Here is a 23,260-nt window from a genome sequence, read left to right on the forward strand (position 1 = left end):
AAACCAGCAAAAAAATGTTAAAATCATAATCGACCTATGGAGTATTAAATCGTGTTTATATGTTGCATAAAAGGTGGTTCTTTGATGTCTTGAAAGGTGAAGTTTTGACTCAATTTACTTACATATTATTGTTAAGGTTTACATTTTGGTTTAAATTCGGGTCAAATGAATTCATTGCTTGCAACCTTCATAGGTAAGATGCCTTGATCTACTCTTTCAGAAAGTACCAGCTATTATTAGCATGGGCGTCGCGAGGGGGGGGGGCAAGAGGGGCGCTTGCCCCCCCCCCCCGGAAAAGCAAAAAAAAAAAAAAAGGAAGAAAAAGAAAAGAGAAAAAAAGAAAAGAAAAAGAGGTGCGAAGTCATAGTGGTGTAAATTTAATGAATTGGGGGGGGGGGGGGGGGGAGGGCAAAATGTCCCTGCCCCCCTCTAAAACTGATAAATCGAGAGAAATACAAGAATTTCTTGGGAAAAATATGTTTTGCCCCCCCTCTAGAAAAAATCCTGGCAACGCCCATGATTATTAGTATAACCTGCGTAAACTTGCGACTACATTCGGCGAGTTCTAGCCAAGCACTGTACATTAGGCTAATGCCTTGGCTTAGAACTTGCGGAGCTAGTAACGGTTAATGGTGAATACTTCATAGTTGGTCTTCTATGAAAACGAGTAGATTTTAGTAAAATAGCTCATTCATAATTGTTGGTTCCTACAAAAGTCATTGGCAGTGAAACCGTCATTCAAACACCAATTACTTAAAGAGGTTGTGGAATGCTCGAAGACATTTCCGTCATTTTTTGGGTATATGTAGCCTAAGGTGCGATGAAATAAAAACGACTTTGTTTCTGTCATGATATGAGTACAAAGGTTACTTTTGAGAGCTATTTTTCAGGTCCTGTTTCGACCCGAACGTGCAATTTGTGTTAAAGTCGTCGTTGCGGGTAGCAAACAAAACACAGTAAATCGTGACGTAATAAACAGGACTCGTTTATGCTACTCTGCATCGGGAGTCCTGTTTATTACGTCACGATTTACTGTGTTTTGTTTGCTGCCGGCAACGACGACTTTTACACAAATTGCACGTTCGGGTCGAAACAGGCATGACAGGACTTGAAAAACAGCTCTCAAAAGTACCTTTTGTACTCATTTTATGACAGAAACAATAGTCGTTTTTCATCACACCTTAGGCTACATATACCCGAAAATGACGGAAATGTCTTCGAGCATTCCACAACCTCTTTAACACGAACAAGTGCTCAAACAGCCCTGTGGTTGCAAAGGCCTAAGCGTCGCCGTTGTTAACAAATTAATCCGATTACGTACGTACATGGACGCTACAATCAGAGCAGTGAAATTCATGCAGCCAAAAAAACATGGCTTTTTGAATGTTGTTTTTCAGACAATATGTTAAATTGTAAAAGAAGAAGAAATTCTAAATTTTATGTCAGTGAAAAAAAATCGACGTTATTCATGCCGAAACCTCATGGTAAAGCTGAGCTAAAAGTCGTGGAAATCGATCGAAATGGTTCCAAAATCTATTTATTTTTCTCACTTTCTAGGAATCCCCACAAGCTGTTTTTTTACGAGAAGTTGAACACCAATATCATCTAAAAACATTTTGAATTTAATCTGTTGTTGCGAACGCTTGTTTTACATCTTGAACTATCTCCAACGAAAATTTCCACGAGGATTTTTTGTTGACGAAACTTTTTTAGCACATAGTTGGATCACAAACCCTTTTAGCACAGTTTTAGCACAAACCCTGGAAGTTGCATGAAGATCCGGTCTTCCAAACGGGAGAAATTGATTTTCAAAGGTTTCGCCGGCGATTATGGGCACACATTTACGTTATATAGTGTGGAAATTCCTTTGTTTTCGTGTAGTTAAGATAAGCCTGTGAAAAAAATGATTCCCTTTATAGTGTTTCTCTTCATTTTGCCACTGATAAAACCAATCCAAAAATTCCTCTAAACCTGTTTTCCAGAGAGGGGGAAACACTGTGTGCACGTACGTGGACAAGTCCACACAACGTCGCTGTTACCTGGTTTATGTGGACATCTATTGTTCGGACAGTGAATGTAATGCCAGTACATGTTGTTTCGTTCAAATTAAAGTTTTACGGAACCTTTAGAAATCGGCTTTCGCAACAACATGGCTGTGAAGACATGTAATTATTGTCATGACGATGGAACTGCAGTGCTGATAGGGAATAAGGACTTCTTAACGTTAACAGTTTATGCTTTTCTTGTTAGGTTTATGCTTTTCTTGTTATGCTTTTCTTGTTATGCTAAATTGTTAATTATTTAATTTGTCAATTTGTCTCTTACTTCTACATTAATTTCTAGTTCCTTGCTTCATTGACATTTAGACTGTTTCTTTTGATTCGTCTTTCATGTTCATGATGTTCTAGGTTTCCTCCATGTCTTTTGGTTGTTGTTGTTGATTTATGATTAATGAATAAAAGACATGAATTAATAAAAATATCGCCATACATGTAATATTGTTTATTGATCACATAGAATATGCATCAGGATTTTGCAAGGAATCTCAATGTACTTAAAAATACTAATTTTCCACATGTGTTAATCATCCTTCACAATTGTCTATTAAAAATTATATCGAAACCATGTGTTATGTTTTCATATTTTTCCAAAACAATGATATATATCATTATGAGAAGAAACCATAACCAGCGTCATCAAACTTATTTAACAAATTGAATGACGACAAAATAAATACACATTCTGGCTGTCAAATAAAGCAGTGACGCACCCAGGATTTTAGGTTCTTTTTTGGTTTTTTTCCGCACAAAATTTGCCCAAAATTTTTGGCCGCAGAAAAAAATTGGAGTTTTTTCAGGGGGCGGACTATTTTGACGTTGGTGGCGCCACCTCTATTATACTACTCAAAAATAGGCCGAATACATGTCACCAAGGTAAAATCGTGGGACTAAAAAAAACAAAATTACCAAAACGATTACCCCCTGGGTGCGCCACATAAGGCACTTAGTTCACGTATAACAAACCAAACTTTTTAGATTAAACCAGAAAATCTGGCATGACACACATTGTAATTGTTACACACTTCACACAAAAATCGTCTCGATGATGCACGCCCACTGTATGGTGACAAAATGTAGTGCAGTTCTTTTTGACTTCATATCACACCACGAAGTAACACCCAAGTCCACTTCAGTGTTACTTCGTGAAAACAGCAAAATAACAAATGTTGGTTTCACGAAGTAACACTCAAGTGCATGTGCGCGCACATCGGACACTGGCGGGAACGATTTTTGTTTTCACCCTGTTACGGAAATACTATTTGGATTAAAGCGTTTAAAACGTTTGACAGGAATGTAATTAATACCTACTCTAGTAGGAATATAGAAAATTGTAATAAAAAGCCTTCAAACTGGTGAAATAAAGACAATAATCACCGATTCAGCGCACGGTGTACATGAGAGTTACTTCGTGAAAACGAAAATCGCTCGGTTCTGTAAAATACGCGCGCGGAGCGAGCACTCAAGTCCACTTGGGTGTTCCTTCGTGGTGTCACCGATGGTATGCAGCAGCCAGACATGCATTTAATTAATTGAAAAGTCGTCTTAAAGAAAACTATTTTCTATCATAATTATAACATACAAGTTTAAAAAAGAAACCAATCGCAGAAATTGGAGGTGAACCAGGTGTCCATAATCTAGCCCATTACAATCATCCTCGACGCATAGAACACCTCAAATTTCAATCATGCAATCTACTTCGACGTTTTACGTTTTGCATCTTTTGTTGATGATTACATTCATAATTGTTGTTGTCAATATTAGAAAAATAGAAAAAACCCCAATAATACTAAGCAAGTATAACAAACCAAGGAAGGAAAAAATATGTCGATGATTAACAGCTGTATCGACATATTTTCTTTACTACAAACTTGAATGAAATGTCGATCCTTAAGGACTGTGTCAATAATCACAGTAAATTAAACATGAATTATGAGTTTTCCTTTAAACCATGATAATATAATGAAAGTAATGCAATTTATAACCGTGTACGACGGATGAGGAATTATGTCACTACAGGTTTCTCTTCATTATTATGATAGTTGTAGTTAGCAGCTTCTCTTTTATTGTTCAGTATAGTCCTTTTCCACCAATAAAAACATATTTTATTGTTACTTTTTTGCAGCGAGAATGTTGACAATTGATGTTTAGTGACAGTCTCCACTTTTAAATATAAAAGAGCAAGACCTATGACACAGGCTCCAACTCAAAGTGATTATCACTTTTGTGCAACTGCAGTATACTGTGGAAGTGTCCAAAAAACAAAATGACATAAAGCAGTGTTTTCGTAAAGCAGTGTTTTCGTTTTTGTACCAACTCCACTGCTTGAAGAGGCAAACCGAGAAGAAACACAATGTCTAGATATTTTGGCAAATTACAGAAATAAGTATCTTTGACTACTCTACTACCACGGCACAACAGCTAGGCCTAGGCCTATCAATAACAAGTCAAGAAATTCATTACAATCAAAATGGTCAACACGAAGCACGCTAACGTTGAAACACGCAAAATACACACCGAGTTTACCAGAAGTCATCTCGGCAAATTTACACTAGTAGTCCTTTCAGTAAAAGTTCAGCATATAAATTACATGCAGAGATGTATGCTTTACATATATCACACGTAAATCGGTAGAAATTTGAAAGATAAAGTAGCAATTCAATAAAAAACAAACGCGCGAATGTTATGCCTGAAAATTATCCTTTAAACATAAGTGTAACTGTCAAGTTTCAAAACTATTAAGAAGGCAACGATATGCTCCAAACTCTGGTAATAATCAATACGAGAAAAGTGTTCGGCATTGTTTGTTTACGTGAAGGGTCTACAGCGAGCAACAAACAAAATGTGGCTTGCACGCCAGATTACAGATAAAGCAAGAGCAATTTTTCACTATAAGGTACATGTATGTTGATCATTTTAAACTTTATACTTTTTGTCAATACATTGATCATTTTGAACTTTAAACTATTTGTTACATTGATCAAACTTAACTTTAAACTTTTTGTTTCATCGATCATTATTAACTTTAAACTATTTGCTACATTGATCATTTAGAAATTTGAACTGTTAGTTTGCACCGAATGCAGTGGCTGTCAACAATTCGTTTCAACGCATTTGTTAGTGGGTCATTTTATAAATTAGGGGTCCAATAGAAATTGTCTTTTTTGTTTAATTCTACTAAATAGGATTGTATTAAAGTTAATGATACTTTATGTGTAACAAACTCCAATAACTTGCATTGACAAAACCTACAAATGTGTTATCTTGATCCTATTTAGTGCCTGTTTTGTATAAAAAAAATAATCGCAAATTCTCATATTTTTGGCTAGAAAGTGGGACAAAAATAACAGTCTCAAAATAGTCACATTCATTTTTAGCCTCCTTAAAAGGGAAACTATGCCATATTTAGGGCAAAATCATTGATGTACAAACTCCATTTTAAAAGAAATAATGGTGTAAAGATGGTGCTCTCCAATATTATGGGTTCACGCGTAACATTTTGGTGTCCCGTGTCCCCGTTACGTGTGACCCAATTGAGTTGTGTGTAAAGTGTCTTTCATGGTAAAAATTGTTCACTTTTCCTTGGTATTTTACACATCCTGCCCATTAAATAAAAGGATAAGAAAATAACAAGACGGCAATGCTAAGAAACAAAAAAAAATTACCAATGACCATTTGTGGTGTCCCAGTTACGTGTAAACCTAGTGTTTTTCATGTTCCAGATGACATGAAATTTGTAAAGATCTCCTGTCTGTTGAAAAGGCTTGCACTTTACCATCCGGATGTAAGCCTTGGTCAAGGCGTTCATCATTATTCGTCCGTACGCGGTAAGCTTAGTGATCGGCGGCATATCCTCGGCCTCGCTAGCTATACGCAGTGTATTAAAATACGGCGCGAACAGCGACCTCATGCGGCCACTATTGTATGCAAATCATCTGGATCCAGACAAACGCCTTGGTTCAATCATCCATTTGACGTTTTGGTGGTGGTGCTCATTATGCTAATAACCTAAGCTGACCTTAAAAGTCGTTTTCTTATTGGTCCATCGTTGCGTGGAAACTTGCATATTATAGTAACTGAGCGGTACTGATGGCGAAACAAGTACTGTATTACACACACGTTGTGTGTACGTCGATGTCTCACATTTCACACAGCACCAATGCACACAAAAAATATGGTTTCTGACCCGTCCGCAATGGGCAAATAGCTGCGAATGATTTGATGACGTCGAGATTTACCAAAGTGTGATTCGACATTCCACATATTAGCCCCGCATACAGTATCTGTATTCGCATGAGGTCGTGCGCTGGAAATCTAGCGCAAATTAAAGAAAAACATAAGCTTTTGCTGACGATTGGACCAAGGCATTCGATCGAATCCAAATGATTTGCATAAAATTGTGGCCACATGAGGTCGCTGTTCGCGCTGTATTTTTAATGCACTGCATAGCGAGGATATGCCGCCGATCGTTTACCGCGTACGAACGAATAATGACGAACGCATTGACCAAGGCCATCCTAATGTAAGTACAACATCTCATATTAAGAAAAGCGAGCTTAACCGATAACTTAGTTTTCGCGCCCTTTTTATGCAATGTCCTACTTTGGACCCCTAAATTACAGAATAACCCATGCATATAACTAACTACTTAACATCTTCAACCTCGTTCATCTGCTGGTTTAATGTGCTATAGTCCATACTTAAAACTCATTGATTCCGATTATGTCCTGGACGAGACTGAGTAGGGCTTTGCTGAGTCTCATGGCATCCTCTACACTGAAGCCTTGATATGCCTGTCCACTAGTCTGTGAAATCCGACTCACAGGGTAGCGAGGCTTGTCGTAAAGACACTCATGACGTTCTAAATCACTCGCGATGTTTTTCAACTCATTTGAGGTTACATAGCGGTGGTTGCAGACTATGCTTGCCAAACCGGTCACACTGTTACTGTGAGTGTCAGGGCGTCCGGTTAGGCTGTACTGGGCTGCCTTGAGAGCCACTTCGGCTGCTTGGTGGACCTGGAAAGCAATCCACTGTACTTGGGATGGTCCGAGTTGACTCGTCTTCTCAGCAGCACTTAAGTGTTCCCTGGCCTGCCGGAACCACAGTCGTGCACTGCGTGGGTCTGGAGACTCTCTCGAAAAGGAGGGTGGGACATTGCTGCACCTTGCATTGTTCCGTCTCCTTCTTCGACTTCGGTTATGCATCTGTTGATATCTCCTGGCTTCTTCCCTGTCTCTCCTAACCTCTGACTCCCAACAAGAGTAGTGCTGTTCGTACTGGTCTGTCACATCACAGCGGTTTATCTCCTGTATTAGGAACTGAAAAGCCTTATTGGTACGCTCCTCCTGGCCTGGGTTCTTATCAGGATGCCACTTCCGATATAGACGGTTGATAACCCTCTTCTGTTCTTCTTTTGGTAACGCCATGGCTTCTCTTACCTCCCTCTGAATCTGTTCTATGTCATTTTGAGGGTCTGCCGGAAGGGTATTAGGCCTACTTGGCAACCCTCTGTCATCCTCGTCCTTAAGACTCAGAAACTTAAAGAGCGTTGTCACACTAACGATAAGATGCTCTTCCAGACCAACATCGATTTCATACTGCCTCGACAAGATACTATTCTCTTCATCCGTGCCGACTTGACCAACAATTACGGCATATATAATCTCAGTTGCTTCGTCTGTTGATAAAGCATGTGATATCGCCCGCCTTTCTCTACTCCGCGTAGCAACTGCATCTTCTGGAGGCAACTCACCTATGGTTCTTCTGTAACCAACGATCTCACCTGCTTCGAAACGGTTGAATGGGTCATCGTTAAGGAGAGTTCGTACATCACGAGGTATGATTGTTCCTGGTCTGTGTCTCCATGAGTCTCCATAATAGTATGGAATCTTATTTGACGACAAAACGTCGCTCATCTCAAAGGGACTTGGGCTGTCTAATGCACTCTGCAGGATAGATACGTGTCTTTCGTTCAACAAACCACCAAGCAGGTCATTACAACATTCTGCGACTTCCCGAAATGTTTGACTCATGTGCTTGTCCAAAGGCCACACGTGTTCCAGAAACAATGTACTGGTGTTTTTGTCCAAGAAAGCCTTTCGTGAAAACTGCTGGTTAGCTACTTTTCTGCCGTCGTTGTCGTAGAACCCGAGCTCTAAGTTTACCTTGCAGGAAAGTTGGTTGAAATCTTGCAACACCTCAATGCGTTTAACATCCTCCACGCGTACTTCCAATTCGTTCAGTTGGTGTTGACAAAGTCTCAGCAATACTTCTGTCATCTCATCGGAGGTCACCATATGCTTGATGTGTGCCAAGTATTGACAATCGTGTCCCTCCCTGCAGTCTTCGTTGGTGTCACACGGCTTCTCCTGCAATTCATCCTTTAGGAATTTAGGACGGAGTCTGCTTGGGAGGTAGCTGAAGAGAGCTATTTCATTTTTGCATCTGAATCCGCACTCTCGTAGAGGAAGGATAAACGCCCTACCGCCAGAGGAAACTGTGTCTAATTGCTGCATTTGGTCCGGATCTGCATAATACAGTTGAGGTGCCTCCATTAGGCTATATTCTACGGTAGGTAGATAGAGCTTGGAGGCTGAAATTTGACATTTCTCTTTCTGGTCGTGTAATAATTTGAAAATACCCCCGACAGCACATTTGGCAGACTTTTGCTGATTCGGATTCAACTTCATTTGCTCATTCTCACAATCGTTCTCTAGGGCCGCCAAAACTCCAGCAAGTTGATCAAAGGAACACTTCTCTTGGGCTCCAAGCAGTTTGAAGATGCTTTCAAAACACATCAATTCCCGTGGTATCGTGTACAAATAGGGTTTCAGAACACCCTCCTTCATGTCACCAAAGTTGAATACCAGCTGATCTGCCTTCACAAAAACAGTACTGTTCTCTACAGGGCATATGGGAGTGTTTAGCAAACAGCGCTTAATGTTTTCCCTGTGTTTGGTAACACTGTCTTTCAGGTACTGAAGGATCTTATTCATTACACCTTTCACCTCCTCCCTCACTTTCTTAGGAAGTTTGTCTTCCTTGTGTATCACGTTCTTTTTCTCCATGCTTCCGCAGACCAGTTTAGTGTGTGCCAATACCTTTTCCATGACTGCACTTTCATCTGTTACAATTCCAAGGCATTCGTGAACTGTCAACCTCTTTTTCTTTTTCCCAATGTTCTTGTTCGCAGCAACTTGTAGAGCCCAATATGGCAACACACTTGAAGCTGACCAGACCAATTCCGTATACCTTGATGGGACTGATCCACAGTACGCAATGAATGGTACCCTGGCCGGGGTCTGAATGTCAGATGAAGGGTATGCAGGACAGATTTCCAAAAGTTCCGGTTTAATAGGAGTGGACGGAATGAACTTGATTGTGGCAACAATCAACAGGGTTCTCTGATCATGTAGGCTATCATTATAGTCAAGTTCATTCTTCAGTAGTTTTGAGTTGTCACAAAGAACTTTCAGCTGATTTTTATCTGTAGGGAGATTGCCTCTGTCTTCTATTTTTCGCGCGAACTTGATGAAGTTTTCTGGGGTTACATCTGTGTGTAGACCTATCCTTGCGAGAAACTCTCTCATTGGAGGTCTCATAAGTTCTGGCTGTTCAGGCAGCAACATTCCTTGGTCAACCATTGCCTTAAAAACCGGATTTCTTGGGTCATAGAAATAAGAGGCAGGTCGCAGGGTGTTCAACTGGTCATAAATGAATTCGACATTGGTAAGACGATTAAGTAGGACTTCTCCGTCTTCCCTTGTGGCCTTAAGAACAACTTCATCTCGGATGTTTTCAATGTGCTTGATTCTAGCCTTTTGTGTAAGTAGATGGAAACTTGGCAGAATGTACTTCAAGTAGACCTCAGCATGTGTGATAGGTGATATCCCGAGTTCCTTGTGGATTAAAGACAAGGTAGGGTTTGCTTCAAGGAAAACACACTTCATGTTATCCATCCAGATGTTTGCTTCCTCTCTAAGCACGTCGTATCCCTCTACAGTGTGATAATTGAGAGGGCGTTGGACATCTGTGGTCTTGGTCTCTCCAAGAAGCATGAAAATGGGAAGGCTTTTGATTACCTGGATGTTCTGCAGTGTCAGCGTCTCATCGTCACATCCTTCTTGAAAGTAATGTAGCAAGGTGCCACACTCTTTTGGTTCAAGCTTACCAAACGGGGCAGAGGTGGCTGTCATATATTGGATTACGCCGATAACGTCTCCATATGACTTTGGTAAGGCTAAGTATGCATGCAGTATCGGTGTTAGATCAGTTGGTGGATCTGCTGTGTTACATGTAGATACGCACATTTTCTTCCATGCAATTTCCGGTAGCCCTAGTTTACGGAGTACTTCAGCCACCTTTAGCCCGAATCCAATGCCACCTAAGGAGTGTAGGGCCAAGACCGTTTTGGATTTAGTGGGCGGCACCAAATTCCCAGCCGTTGTCGGAAAAATCGGCCAGTTCTCGATAGCTTGCAAGGAAAATTGTGAGTTTTCTTCAGAAGTTTCACTGCAGATGAATTTCCACAAGTCTCTCAGCCATGACTCTAATGGCTGACCCTCCTTTTTGGGCTGCCACTCTACGTGCTGATCACATCCTCGCCAATCCTCTGGAAGCTGCTCTCCCAAGTACCTGCCAAGCTCAGCGATGGTAAACTTCTTAAATACGCTACTGGTGAAGGCATCTTCTGAAAGTTCATTATCGTCAAACCAAGCAGTGCACAATTTCACAAGATCCTTGTGCAAAAACAGATCACCTAAGGATGGCAGTACCCTCCAATGCAATGTCATATACAACCCATCTTCTTCAGTAAACTGACCAAGAGTCTCATCATTGGCAAGTTTAAGTGGAAGACCATGCAGATCTGTGGGCTTTGTAAGACCGTCGAGACAATACTCAAACACCGCTTTGAAAGTTTTCAAATCTTTGAATGCAGTTTTTGTCAGTGGAGCTGGCAATTCTGGGGTAATTACAGACTCGGATGAGAGGTGATGCACAACAGCTTGTGCAGATACGAATTCTGCTTTGACATCACAAGCTTGAAATGCAAGACACAGTTTAGGAGAGCTAGCCAAGAGGTGGAAACCAACTTTGAGCAGGAATGGGCGCAAAAGAGCAGCGCTGCTTTGTAGTTTGGATGTTGTAACATCGACACTGGAATCTACATTCTCATCAAAGTCATCGAAAAATGCCAGACTCAAATCACTGTTCGGGTGGTGCCAGCTGATGTTGCCGGATGTGGGTTTTACCACCGGCAGAACCTCCAAATTATTGTCGCTGATATAGCGGAGGGTTGCCTCAGCTAACAGGCGCCACTCTCCATGCACTACCTCCAGATGTTTAGGGAAGATGTCGTCATATTGTTTGAGCTGATCTTTATGAGAAGTTTCCCCTAGCATTGTTCTGCGTGCATGTGTTATTAATTCGGCATATGCAGGGGCAATGACATTCTCTACAAGCAGCTTGTTCCACTGGTGGATAAGACCATCCTCATAAGCGCAACCCTTCTTTAGACTCTTTCTTGCAGCATCTAACTCAAATGTTCCATTGACATGTACGGGCAACGCTGTGTAAATAGGTAATGGCAGGAAGCAGTAGGCTGTACATTGCTGGTCACACGTGTCTTCTTGTCTACTGTCCTTCATCAGCGCTGCAACACCTCCTCTTGGGAGGGGCTTCTTTAAATCTGCAGCATTTGACAACACTTGGCTATCAACGTCAAGACCTTTGAAACCCAGCATCTGTGAAATCAACCAAGACTTCAAATTGTCATTGGAGTCCTTTGTCTCGAGGCTGTACACACATGACATGGGTGCGATTTCTTGCCATGGGTGTTCGTTGAACAACGTCAGGTGTTCAACGAGTTTCAAACGGCTCCGACGGTCCTCATCTGCCAACGTAGCGTTGATGCTGAACAGTTGTCGTATTTTACCCGTCTGCTCCTCGATTCGAGAAATTGTGATTTTGGTGATGTTATTCAGAAAGAGAAGGGCGTCCTGGGAAACCTTCTGGAAATCATCCAGCAAACTGCACATATCGGAGGAGCTGTAAACGTTCCTTGAAATGACGGAAGCCTGAGCTCGAAGTGGCAAACGAAACATTGTGCCTTTCTTTCCACAGATTTCGTCTATGTCCTCCAAATATCCACTCAGCATGTCCGGGTACAACTCTCTGAATTTCTCTGCAGTTGAAAACCTTTTACCAGGGGACGTTTTTCGGGTCCCTTGAACATACTTCAATAGGGGATCAAACACACACAGGGTGTCGCTGTTGCTCATGAAACTTGGGCAATCTGTCAGATGGTAAACGGCATTGAAACCGATGCCGAACTTTCCAGTTGTTGCAATGTCATCTCTCTTTCCCCCGACTCCTACCTTCTGAATTCCCTTAATGTCTGCTTCAGTAAAGGGCTTGTCATTATAGATGCACAAAGATGGGAGTTGTTGTACAGCAGCCCAGGATTTTGATATGATTTTTTTAGACGGATGACTGCGGGGATCGTGTACAAAATGTATCTCAGTTGCACCAGCATCATCAGCATTTTGAAGGACCTCTTTGAAAACGTCAGATACATTAGGATAGGATCTTAGAATACCACTCAGACGGTCCGTCAGTTCTTCCTGTTGCCCAAATTCCATTTCGAAGCCACTGGAAGAAGAACATGTCTCAAGTTGCTTCTCTCTCTGTGTGATGATGCCAAAAACCTTTGCATCATTGAAGGACATACCTGAATGCGTGTACACATTGTTTCCCCAACTTCCTTCCCAGTCTACGTCATTGAACGTTAATTCTGAGGTTGTCCGCAAGACGCCACGATTGTCAGGGATGTATATCTTAGCACCTTCCAAGATATTTCTTGTTCCATCAGAATCGGCTGCCGACTTTGAAACAATTTCAGACATCATCGCCTTAGCAGTTTTAAGATCGGACTTGGGAAGTGGAGTGTCTTCATATTTTGTCTTCAATTTCTGTAGCGTTTGAAGAAAGTCGTTCACCTCAAACTTGTCCCTTATCCCACAAAGCTTCAGCAGGTTCTTAAATGGGATTAGTTCAGGAGGGACTCGGAACAGATACGGTCCACTTGGGCCGCTGTACTCAAAGGCTAGCTGTTTGCACTCTCGAAATGCTCCTTCACACAAAACAAATCTCATTGTGCATAGTTTATCAAATGCAGCACGGTGTTTCTCTTTTACCGATCCATGTATCGGCAAGAAATGGCTTTCACAAACTTCCTTCTGGAGAAAGGAAAATATGCTAGATGACATAGACAATGTTTGTGGCATGACTCCAGATGCTTCCTTGATGACTTCAGTAAGTTGCTGTACGACATCAGTGACTGCAACTTCTTTCTTGTGAATACCAAGAAAGTCCATGGTCTGAGGACCAATCGTTTCCAATGCAAGTCTGTTCTCGTCTAATAACGGCTGAACAGAACCCAACAAATCCTTATGACAACTCGCGTACAATCGAGCGGCAGACATAAACTCATCTTCACAAGTGTACCACTTGGCTGGGTAACCATCGGGTATTTTCAGGACAGGAAGGAAATTTGCCTGTTGGATTCGCCGTTTCTGCTCTGAGGTGGGCTGGTCCGCCTTTGTAAGCTTCTTGCTGATCAGCTTTAGAAGTATTGCACTCCTCCTCTCACACTGACCATCCTTCAGCATTGACTCGGCTCGTTCACAAATATCTTCCCAAGACAAGTCATCCGTGGCCATCCCAAGCTGTGACAAGGATAGTAGGCGTGCCTGTTTGCGGAATTCACTACCGTGTGGAAACCGACAGTTGTCCTCGCTGTACAATGATCCGATGGATGTACGGGGGTTGACTAGCTGGTCAGGACGCTTTAGTTCGTTGCCAGAGGGGGAAGCGGGTACACACTTTGTTGTCCGCAACTCTTCATCATAAGTTGTTACTTTCCTTCCACCAAGACGAAGATCCAGCACATGTAGAATTATTTCCTTGTGATGGTCGGACTCAATGTGTTGAGAATCTTCGAATGCCGGAAAGAATATCTCTCTCAGGAATCGTTTGACACTGAAGGTGTTGTCATCAAACCATCTGTTTTCCCCTGCTGCTGATATGCTGCTGATCACATCTGGTTCCAGTTCCACCCATTTCTTGGGGTCCTGATTCTTCGCTAGTAGGGCTTTTATACTGCATCTCAAGCTTTCGGGATCACAAGTTTCCCATGCAGTGAAGAAACAGTCATGCACTGTTAGCCAACGACCTTCGTCACAAATCACTGCTGGGGCATTGTTTTCCATTCCAATTCTTTGGTAGAAAGCATCCACCAAGGGGTGGAAGTTACTGTCGCATACCATCCTTTTTGGCCAAAGACTCTGAAAATTGCGGGCATCCACAATACCCTTTTCTTGCAGCCCCTGCAGATCTTGAAGCAGGTTCAGTAATGCTTTGCACAATACTGACGCTATGAAGCAGCAATTCCAACGCACTTCAAATTCCTCCGTTCCTGACGAGGATTTGCCCCACAGTTGTCGACGATTTGGCTGCAGTAAGAAACTACCGTTGACTTGGAAGGGTAAGCCTGTCCAGACATTTAGAGGTAGATAGCTGAATGCACTTCCCTTTGCAGGTTTAAGCTTTAAGCAGCCTCCTTCACCAGCAACTAGTTGAGCAGCAATTCCACCACAGGGCAGAACTGCAGCTTTTAGACCTTCGGGGGTATTGGCTAGTTTTGATATATTTCCCCTTGACATGCAGGAACTGGTGATGTAGTGCACTGAGTCTTTGTTTATGTCTGCAGTTTCGATGTTTTCAAGTGTTCCATGTATCTTCTGGGTGATCTCCAGGATCATGGTTGTTTCTGGAACTGGCATGGTAGGGTCTCCCATGCATTCCGTTGTAGCCTTCAGGAGACTGCGTTCAGTCCTGATGTCATCTACTTTGTCTGCAGCATGTGATATCGATCGGGGCATTTGCTGAAGTCTGGATACTGTGACAGACATGACATCTTCCATTACACTATCATTTCCAGAAAGTTCATGAAGACTGACATGGACAATGTTCTGAGTGAATAGGAGAAGAGTTTCTGCCGACTTCTTTAGGGATTCTATTAAGGGCTTAATTCTGTCCCTAGAGTCACAGATGAAGTCTGATAGTTGATTGGGTCGCTGACTGTCGGCTCCAAACACTGTACGTAGTGGTAGTCGGAACAGTGTGTGTTTATAATGTGTGGTTGATGCCAGAAGGTTACAACCAAAGATGCCGTTGTAGGATTGAAACTGGTTAGGGTAACTCTTCAGAGTCTTACGATGGCGTCCATTTGTCAAATCCAGCTTGATGCCTGGCTGTCCCGCCTTGACACGTGATCCAAGATAGATTGTTCTAGGATCACAGATAAGGACATAGGGTCCACTGACAACACTGGGGATGTCTGTAAGGTGATAAACTGACGTGAATCCCAGGCCAAACCTTCCCACTTTGTCCAGCTGGTGCTTCTTACTCTGCGCAGCTATGCTACAGATGTTTTTGATGTCGTCTTTGGAGAAGCAGGCATCGTTGTAAGCCCACAGAGCCGGCCCATGACACTCTTTCATGCTGTCACTCAGTAGGTTATAAGCAGTTTGCTCATTCCTGCGCCAGTCAAGGAGGAATTTGACCTCCGTTGCACCTGCGTCGTCAGCATTCTGTATCAACTCTTTGAATATGTCTACATTGTTTTTGTACATGTCCAGATTCCGCTTGATAGCGTTTACTGTTGTCTCGTGGGGTCCAGCCATTTCAAATTCTACTTCATCTACTGGTGCAAGGAAGTGGCTAAGAGGAAGCAATCCCAAGCGTCGAGCTAAATCGTTTGATATTGACTCATGGATAACTGGCGTATCAAATTCTTCCTTGGTGTCCTCATCATACAGCTGATGTGCCAGTCTCTCTTCGTCTACATACAGGCATTCAACAGCCGGTACCATTTTCAGTCGTCTCTCACCGTCTGTTCTCAGTGTTCTGCATGGTACCAGGATCTTGGTGGAATGAGTTTTAAAGTTCTGGTCAACGATGTACCTCAGGATGTTGGAAATGAGATTTAAGTCTGTCTGATAGTCCTCTTCTGAAGGCACCAGCTCAGATTGATGCTTATGCTGCACACTGAGGAGAACTGTACTTAGTTCCTTTTCTTGAAATGTTTGATTGACACCCATGTTGGAAAAGAAAACGCTGTATTTCTGCATTTCCTTCGGTACGATGTGAAGGTAGGGTACCAAACTGACGCCAAGATTACCAACACCCAGTGCTATTTTGTCTGGTGTTGTAAATCCCGAGCCGTGCCAAACCCAAGGTTGTGACAGATTCATGTGTGTTTTGAAAAAGGCACGAACGTCTGGGTTTGATGCTTTGCTCAGGAATTGGTAAATCACAGATGCTGATTTAGAAACTGTGTACGAATCTTGATGAGCAGACTGGGATGTGTTGGCAATGTTCTTCAAGTGATGCACAACATATTCAACATGTTGCCGAATGTTAGGATACGGATTCTTTCTCCAACCGAATGCGCGTTGCACTTCTTCGCTGATGCTAGGTAAGTTGACCAGAGGGAGAACAGAACCATAAAACAGAGCTGACTCTATCGAACCAACGGTCTCCGGTGAGTAAAGACGTGTTGATTTTCCCATCCATCCAGCAGCCACAGGATAGTCTGCAGGCGGCGAGGCTGCACACGGAACCCAACATTTGTTTCCAAGAACCTTGAACAACGGCTCCTTGGTCCTCCCACTTGTGCCTCTGACGTATAAGACTTGCGGGTGTTCATTGATGTGGTCTAACAGAACCTGTCCTCTCTCTACATCTGCCTGCCCCGTAGCTTGAGTTTCAGACAACTGGACTGCAGCGTGTAACACATCCATTGCTGTAATATCAGTCTGGTTTTTCAAACCGACCCGCTTCAAGAACTTGAGTAGTTTACCTTCAGCATAGGCACCTGTGGGAAACACGTCCTGATTTTTCAACAGCACCTGAAGTACTTTGGTGGGCTCGAATAACCTATTGGGGCACGACAGCTGTTGGGAGGCAGTGGCCAAGGGTATAAACTGTACCTCCCTGATAAGATCATCAAATTCTGGCCTCTCGAGTACCCAGGCCATAATCTTAAGTGAATCATCGGGACCGTAAAATCTAGCAGCCACAGAGGGGAGAATGTTTTCGGCTAGCAGTTCACGAACAGAAAGCACAGGAACCTGTAATGACAATGCAAGATTGTCGCTGATATCTCTTTTGAGTATGTACTTCGCACCATCTTTCAAGACATCAACCGGTATACCAAACATGTCGACTGGAACAACAGCTATACCACTTTTGGCTGAAATGTAGTGACCAGAACTTGCCACAAACAGTGGTAACTGTCTCAGAATGTCTTGTTGGTGTGGCAATACCTTCCAATGAGGCTGGGCTAACAAACCTCGAAGCTCATCCTTGGCATTTAAGGACATGTCTTTAACAACAAGGCATATGTGTTGGGTGCTGTGAATGCGATCAATTGTCTCCAGGACTGCCATCACACCTTCGGGAGTTGGAGCTTTTATAAAGCTGTTGAGATCTGGGTGTCGTGTGACATAATCAGAGAGTGTATGCCGAATGACAACTATGCCAACAGTCTCAAGGAATGAACAGACATCTTCTGATAGACCATCTGGATCTGTAGCCGTTTGCTGAAATATTAACCCGTTTTCTTTTAGTCTTGCCATTCGATTGGTTGGCATGGGAATCAGTGGCATATTCTTGAATGCACTGAGATGCACCTGCATGTGGTTTTTGGTCAACCACTGCCACATGATTTCCAGCCACTCAACAGACGGCTGTTGGTTGATGCCTGGACTCCATGGCAGAGTTCCACTTGCTGATAAGTTACTCCATGTGTTTGGAAGCATCTCTAGCAACAATGGTGCAACATCTGTGATGCAAAGTCTCTTGAGTTGAGTGCATTTTTCAGCCATGGAATCTTTCAATACATTAGGCATGTCTCTCGCCGCAAACCTCCCTTCTCCGTATGGAATAAGCGTGCTTGGATTGTCGGTGTTGTCAATGAATACTGTAGGCATTTTCTTACTAAATGACGTAAACTTCCCATTGGCTAAGGGGAGTAAGTGTAGGTCATTCAGATCAGAAATGTCGTCACTTGTGACGTACTCGAGAAGCTCAAGCTTTTCTTCACAGCTGAGGAACCGCAGTGGATCTCCACGGATGCAGCTTCTTACTATTTCTGGTGTTACCCTCTTGTAAGGCACGCCTGCCCAATCTAGTGATTCAAGGACGTGATTTGGCAGCTGTGCCACTAGGCACCCCTTCTCGACCAGCACCTTTGAAATCAAATCATCATTTCTGGTGTTGATGTAGACATCAGCTGACTTAGCCCAGGAGCCTTGATCCGTGTAGAAGATGGCCTCGTCCTTTATCGATCGTAAGAACTTTTTGACGCAATCTGACCATTGACTGTTGACATTTTCAATGCATGGCCACCCTTTGTATACATCTCTAGGCAGCATTGTATCTGGCTGCTCTCGATTTTTATCAATCGCAGCCAAAATCAGACGGCCATAGACCTCAGGGAGCACTTCTGTCACAAGAAGGTGGTTCCAATGGGCTTTCTTGTCGTGCTGGGACTCCTGATCAGGCCACTTGATGCTCCGGCGGTTATCACCGAGACCAAAATAGCCATGGACGTGTACAGGTAAGCCAGTCGTCTCACTGTCTGGCAATGGGAGAAAGCAGAACACACGACCTTTTTGCTCGTTCATACTTTGCTCTAAGGTACAGCTGATTCGGAAAGACATCCCCATCCACGGCAGAAACTTCAACTCTTTATCGTTGATAAGGGCGTTGAGTTCAGGTGATGTGTTGATATTCTTCAAGGCGTTGATGATGATAAATCTGCTGATAGTCAGTTCTGCCTGTTGTCCAAGTTGGCTCTCTATTTGCAGAGAACTAATAGCATGAAAATTTCTTCGCTCTGGAACTTTACTCAAGAAGTCTTTCATGTTTTTACGCACTTGAGGGCGGTCTTCCTGACCGATCTGTGCCTTAAAGATGAGTATAGGTTGTTCCTCACTTCGACACCTTTTATATGCAGCAATGGACTCAATATTCTTCAGAAAGAGTAGAGAGAGCTCTGCATCAGTTTGGAAAGACTCAAAGAGCTCCATGACGCGATCTTCATCGTGGAACAATGATCCACTCAATTCAGATTTCCTTTTTCGCAGTGGGAATCGAAAGATGGTACCCTTGAACGAGCCTTTCTGAAAGTTACCTTCACTGCACGAAAACAGCTCAGTCAGGAAAGGAGAAAACTGATCAGGAAACTCACTTAACAGAGCAGGGGACAATTTCCAGCTCTTACCGCGTTCTCCCACATACCTTGTGTTGGTATTAGGGTCAAAGGTGAAGTTCTCCTCCAGCGGATCCAGGTATCCGATTTGATCCCCACTCAGGATGCAAGGCATATCTGAAAGATATAAGTGGACAGACACTCTGGTAAATAACATTTTAATGAAATGTATCAAGCAGGCTTTGGACACAATGTCTCGGAAGGACGATGCCAAGGGGGTAAAACGATTGCAAATTGAGGCTTTGCATGGTGAAGTGTAAAAGTCAGAGAGGTTTTAGATACATGTGATGTTATGATCTCCATTAAGAGACGTGATTAGTAGAAAAACACCAGTCTTTTCAGAATCATATCTCATTTCAGAGATAACCACTTGACATTGCGTATTCTTTGGGTTTAGTGAAGGCAATTTCCTGATATTTCTTGGACATGCCCCACGATATTATGCAAAACCATACCTTCACTCTCTCTCCCTCCAAATTAAATCATCTATATGTGTAGTACGGCAGGAAAGACTCAATGACCATCTGCCTCAGCCAACACGGGAGTTATTCTTGAATGAAGTTGCACTTCATCTCAAGACTAACCCGTCTGTTGTTATTAATAAATTCACCTGTGAGATGGAAAACAGAGATGAAGCCAAGTCCAAACCGTCCAACCTTCGTTGGGTCTTTACGCTTTCCGCTCTGTTCAGGGTGTTGGATGTTCTTCCAGTCTTCCTTTGTGAAGGATGCATCATTGTAGGCATACAGAGCCGGGCCTTGGAATTCAGCCAACGTGTCTGACCAAAGTCTCTGGCGTGGATGCTCCGTCTTGTCATAGAGGAACACCACCTTACTCGCCTTCGCATCGTCTGCATTCTGAACAAGCTCCTGAAATCAATCATGTTGACAATATTAGTGGTGATGCCATCGACGACAACGGAGCAGAGACCTATCTGTCATTATTGTGCATTTTTTGTAACTGCAAAGCAAAATCTCTCAAGGGATGACACGTTCGAGTCAATGCTATCAATCGAATTGATATAAACAATATCTCGAATTTTTTCCCTACTCTTTAAGTCTAATATTAGATTATTTCTTTCACTATAAATCGATCGTCTGGACCCAACATTTAGTGGTTGATAGAGTAATCCGATCGGGAATAAGACGGTTCATTATTAAGACAGTTGTAGGGTAGGCTCGTTCCAAACCCTTGAAGATTAAATTAATGTAATAAATACGTTTAAAGCATTGATGTGCTTAACAAAACCGGTTTTGTTGACAACAATAACTGGAACCGTTTAATAATACACATGCAATGCAAATAAATAGTTTTTAGTATAGTGTCCACCTTTGTATAAATTCAAGTTCAGATTTTGTACGGGAACTTATCAAAAACCATGAAGAGCCACGAAAGTTACCTTCAGTATTTGTCCACCTTCAGGATACTTGTCAAGAACCCTCTTCAAATAGATGTATAGAGGCGGCAACCTCTGCCCAAACGATTCATCTGTAATATATGGATACATGTAATTCTTCAATGAGTAGGAGCCATATCCTTGCGTTTTATGTAAGCAAACATATTGCTTTGAATGAACAAGGTGCGAGATTGGACGGTAAAACGTACAAAATGGAACTTTAATTTGATCCGAATTTGAAAAACTAGATTCGGATCAAATTAAGGTTCCATTGTACCGTCCAATTTCGCACATTGTTCATTCACGAGATTTTAGTGAGCCGGGTACAAATCCGATACGGTTTCTCACCTGTAGTAAGAGGATTCAATATCATCTAAATGTTTTCAAATGACCGCGTGGTAAAAATTGTTCGTGTAAGGAAAACCCGTATTGTTCATGCGTTTTCAATTTCGCAGCCGGTAGTTAAATTTGATAGAAGTATTGTTTTTAACGGAAGTGCATGCAAATGGAAATCGGAGTCAACTTGATTTGGCATTTACATTCCGCTAAACGTCAATCGTATTACCGATAAAATATCATTTTCGTTGATATGCGATTTTTATCGCCTTTTTATTGTATCGGCTAGTGACTTTACACTTTATGTTTTACGTTCCGTTATGCCTTTCAAAAATGTCCTTCACAAACGTATGTATTTTCTTTGAGAAAGCTGTGCATTCCTTTACAAAACATTCTCAAAAGTCCAGTCAAATCCAAAGCTCATGAAAATAAAACGCACAAGTTACGTCAGTCGCTGCCTACTTTTGAGTGAAAATATTATACTTGGCTATAAAACTGGACGGAATGTGAAAACGCAGCCCGTATTTATGCGAATTGCGGAATTGGAATGAAAGTTTTGCACTGTTGCACCTGTTATTGCACTTCACTTAATTTTCGTTGACATTATGACTTCCTTCTGACCATCACGTTCATCATTGAGTAATTAATTGATGGGCTTTAAAGATTGTACTTTAAGTCACATCCTCAGGTTAAAGTTATAGCACCTTTCTGCACTCGTAGCTATAAAGTTTAAAGTAAGCAAAGAGGGGCGGATGTTGTACCTGTTCTTTCGTGGGCAATCCATTGTGATTAATATTGCTTGTTTGCGTTGTTTCAGTATTTTTATCGTGATCAGTTGTATTTGCACTTTGGTTTGCAAAGTTCCTCATTTTCTTTGTGTATTTCGATTAAAATTCTGCCTTTTGTATTGTTCAAATTAGACGGCCATATCTCTCAATGCCTGAAGTGTTTGGGCCTTTTTTGTGGACAGTACATGTGGCCGCCAACAGAGATATAATTATGCTCAGAACAATGCGGTTGGGAATAAACTTTCACTAAATTTCATATTAGGTTAAAATGCGAACTGACACATTTGAAACAAAAGTTTGCTATTGGATGAAATGTAGTTTTTACACACGCTCATATTTTGTCGAAAGATGAAAACGGAAAGAGTCCTACTAAGGATTGTCGTGATTGATGTTACCTGATGTTGCCGGCGATCACTCGAAACCAGCATGATGGCCTGTCTAGAAGATTTTAATTGGGTCCCTCCCATTGCTAAAGGAGCGGGAAATCTTTGGAGCTGAAAACTGTCTTGTAGACAATGATCTTGGTGTTATCAAGGAGATAAAGAAACTTTTTTTTCAGTCGACCGAAGGCTTTGTAGTCCGTGGGACGAGGACTTTTTTTTGCTCGCCACGCTGTCTGGTTCGCCGAATTTTATAAAACTTCACAGACATGTAGATTATGGTGTACCATATCGAAAACAAAATTTGTTTCCCGATCCATAGTTTGTTTGGCAATGAGAAAATCTGGGACAAAAACGTCAAAAATTCTACATGAGAAAAAACTTAAGAAACAGCGCCCTCTATTAACATAGTCAGAAACCTTTTCTAACGCAATGGCCGTCTGAGTTCGGGCGGTCTGTTCTTGACGCGAGTATTTTCATTGTTCTCGCGCCCGAACGGCGGGAACACGACCCACGAACACTGCACTCGGAACAGGATCTCACACCACCTATCCGTCGGGGTTTGCAAGAATATGATATACCCGTATATAGAACAAGACTCGCCTGAACTTTGCCAATGAGTGCGTGTTAGATGCTAGATGATACTTCGTTCATATAATATTCTAGATTTTTGTTATTTCTCATCGGGATGACAAAATATCTTTGTTACAGTTTGGTCGCACATGAAATGATCAAGTTTTAAATTTAAGATCGCATGTTATGTATTAGCTACATAAACATGGATCTTAAGTTTTAAGATCTGTTTTTTTTACGGAGCCCCTAAAGGGACATCCAAACTTATTTTTTTTATCTCGTGCGCACGACATAATATCTCGTGCGCACGACATATATCTCGTGCGCACGACATATATCTCGTGCGCACGACATATATCTCGTGCGCACGACATAATTATCTCGTGCGC

General features: G+C 42.2%; 1 protein-coding gene across 1 annotated transcript in view; it reads right to left on the reverse strand.

Moving 5' to 3' along the window:
* Nucleotides 1-4,077: 4,077 nt before the first annotated feature.
* LOC119728728 (sacsin-like) overlaps nt 4,078-23,260 on the reverse strand; it is a 30,103-nt gene continuing 10,920 nt past the window's right edge. The window contains exons 2-4 of the mRNA XM_038201075.1: nt 20,798-20,886; nt 20,009-20,267; nt 4,078-19,515 (exon numbers count right to left, since the gene is read on the reverse strand). Coding sequence (XP_038057003.1) covers nt 6,758-19,515; nt 20,009-20,267; nt 20,798-20,886 — 13,106 coding nt within the window. The 3' untranslated portion in view covers nt 4,078-6,757. The remainder of the gene's footprint in view (nt 19,516-20,008; nt 20,268-20,797; nt 20,887-23,260) is intronic.

Source organism: Patiria miniata, unplaced genomic scaffold (genome assembly GCF_015706575.1).
Source record: "Patiria miniata isolate m_02_andy unplaced genomic scaffold, ASM1570657v1 HiC_scaffold_20, whole genome shotgun sequence".
Taxonomy (NCBI): Eukaryota; Metazoa; Echinodermata; class Asteroidea; order Valvatida; family Asterinidae; genus Patiria; species Patiria miniata.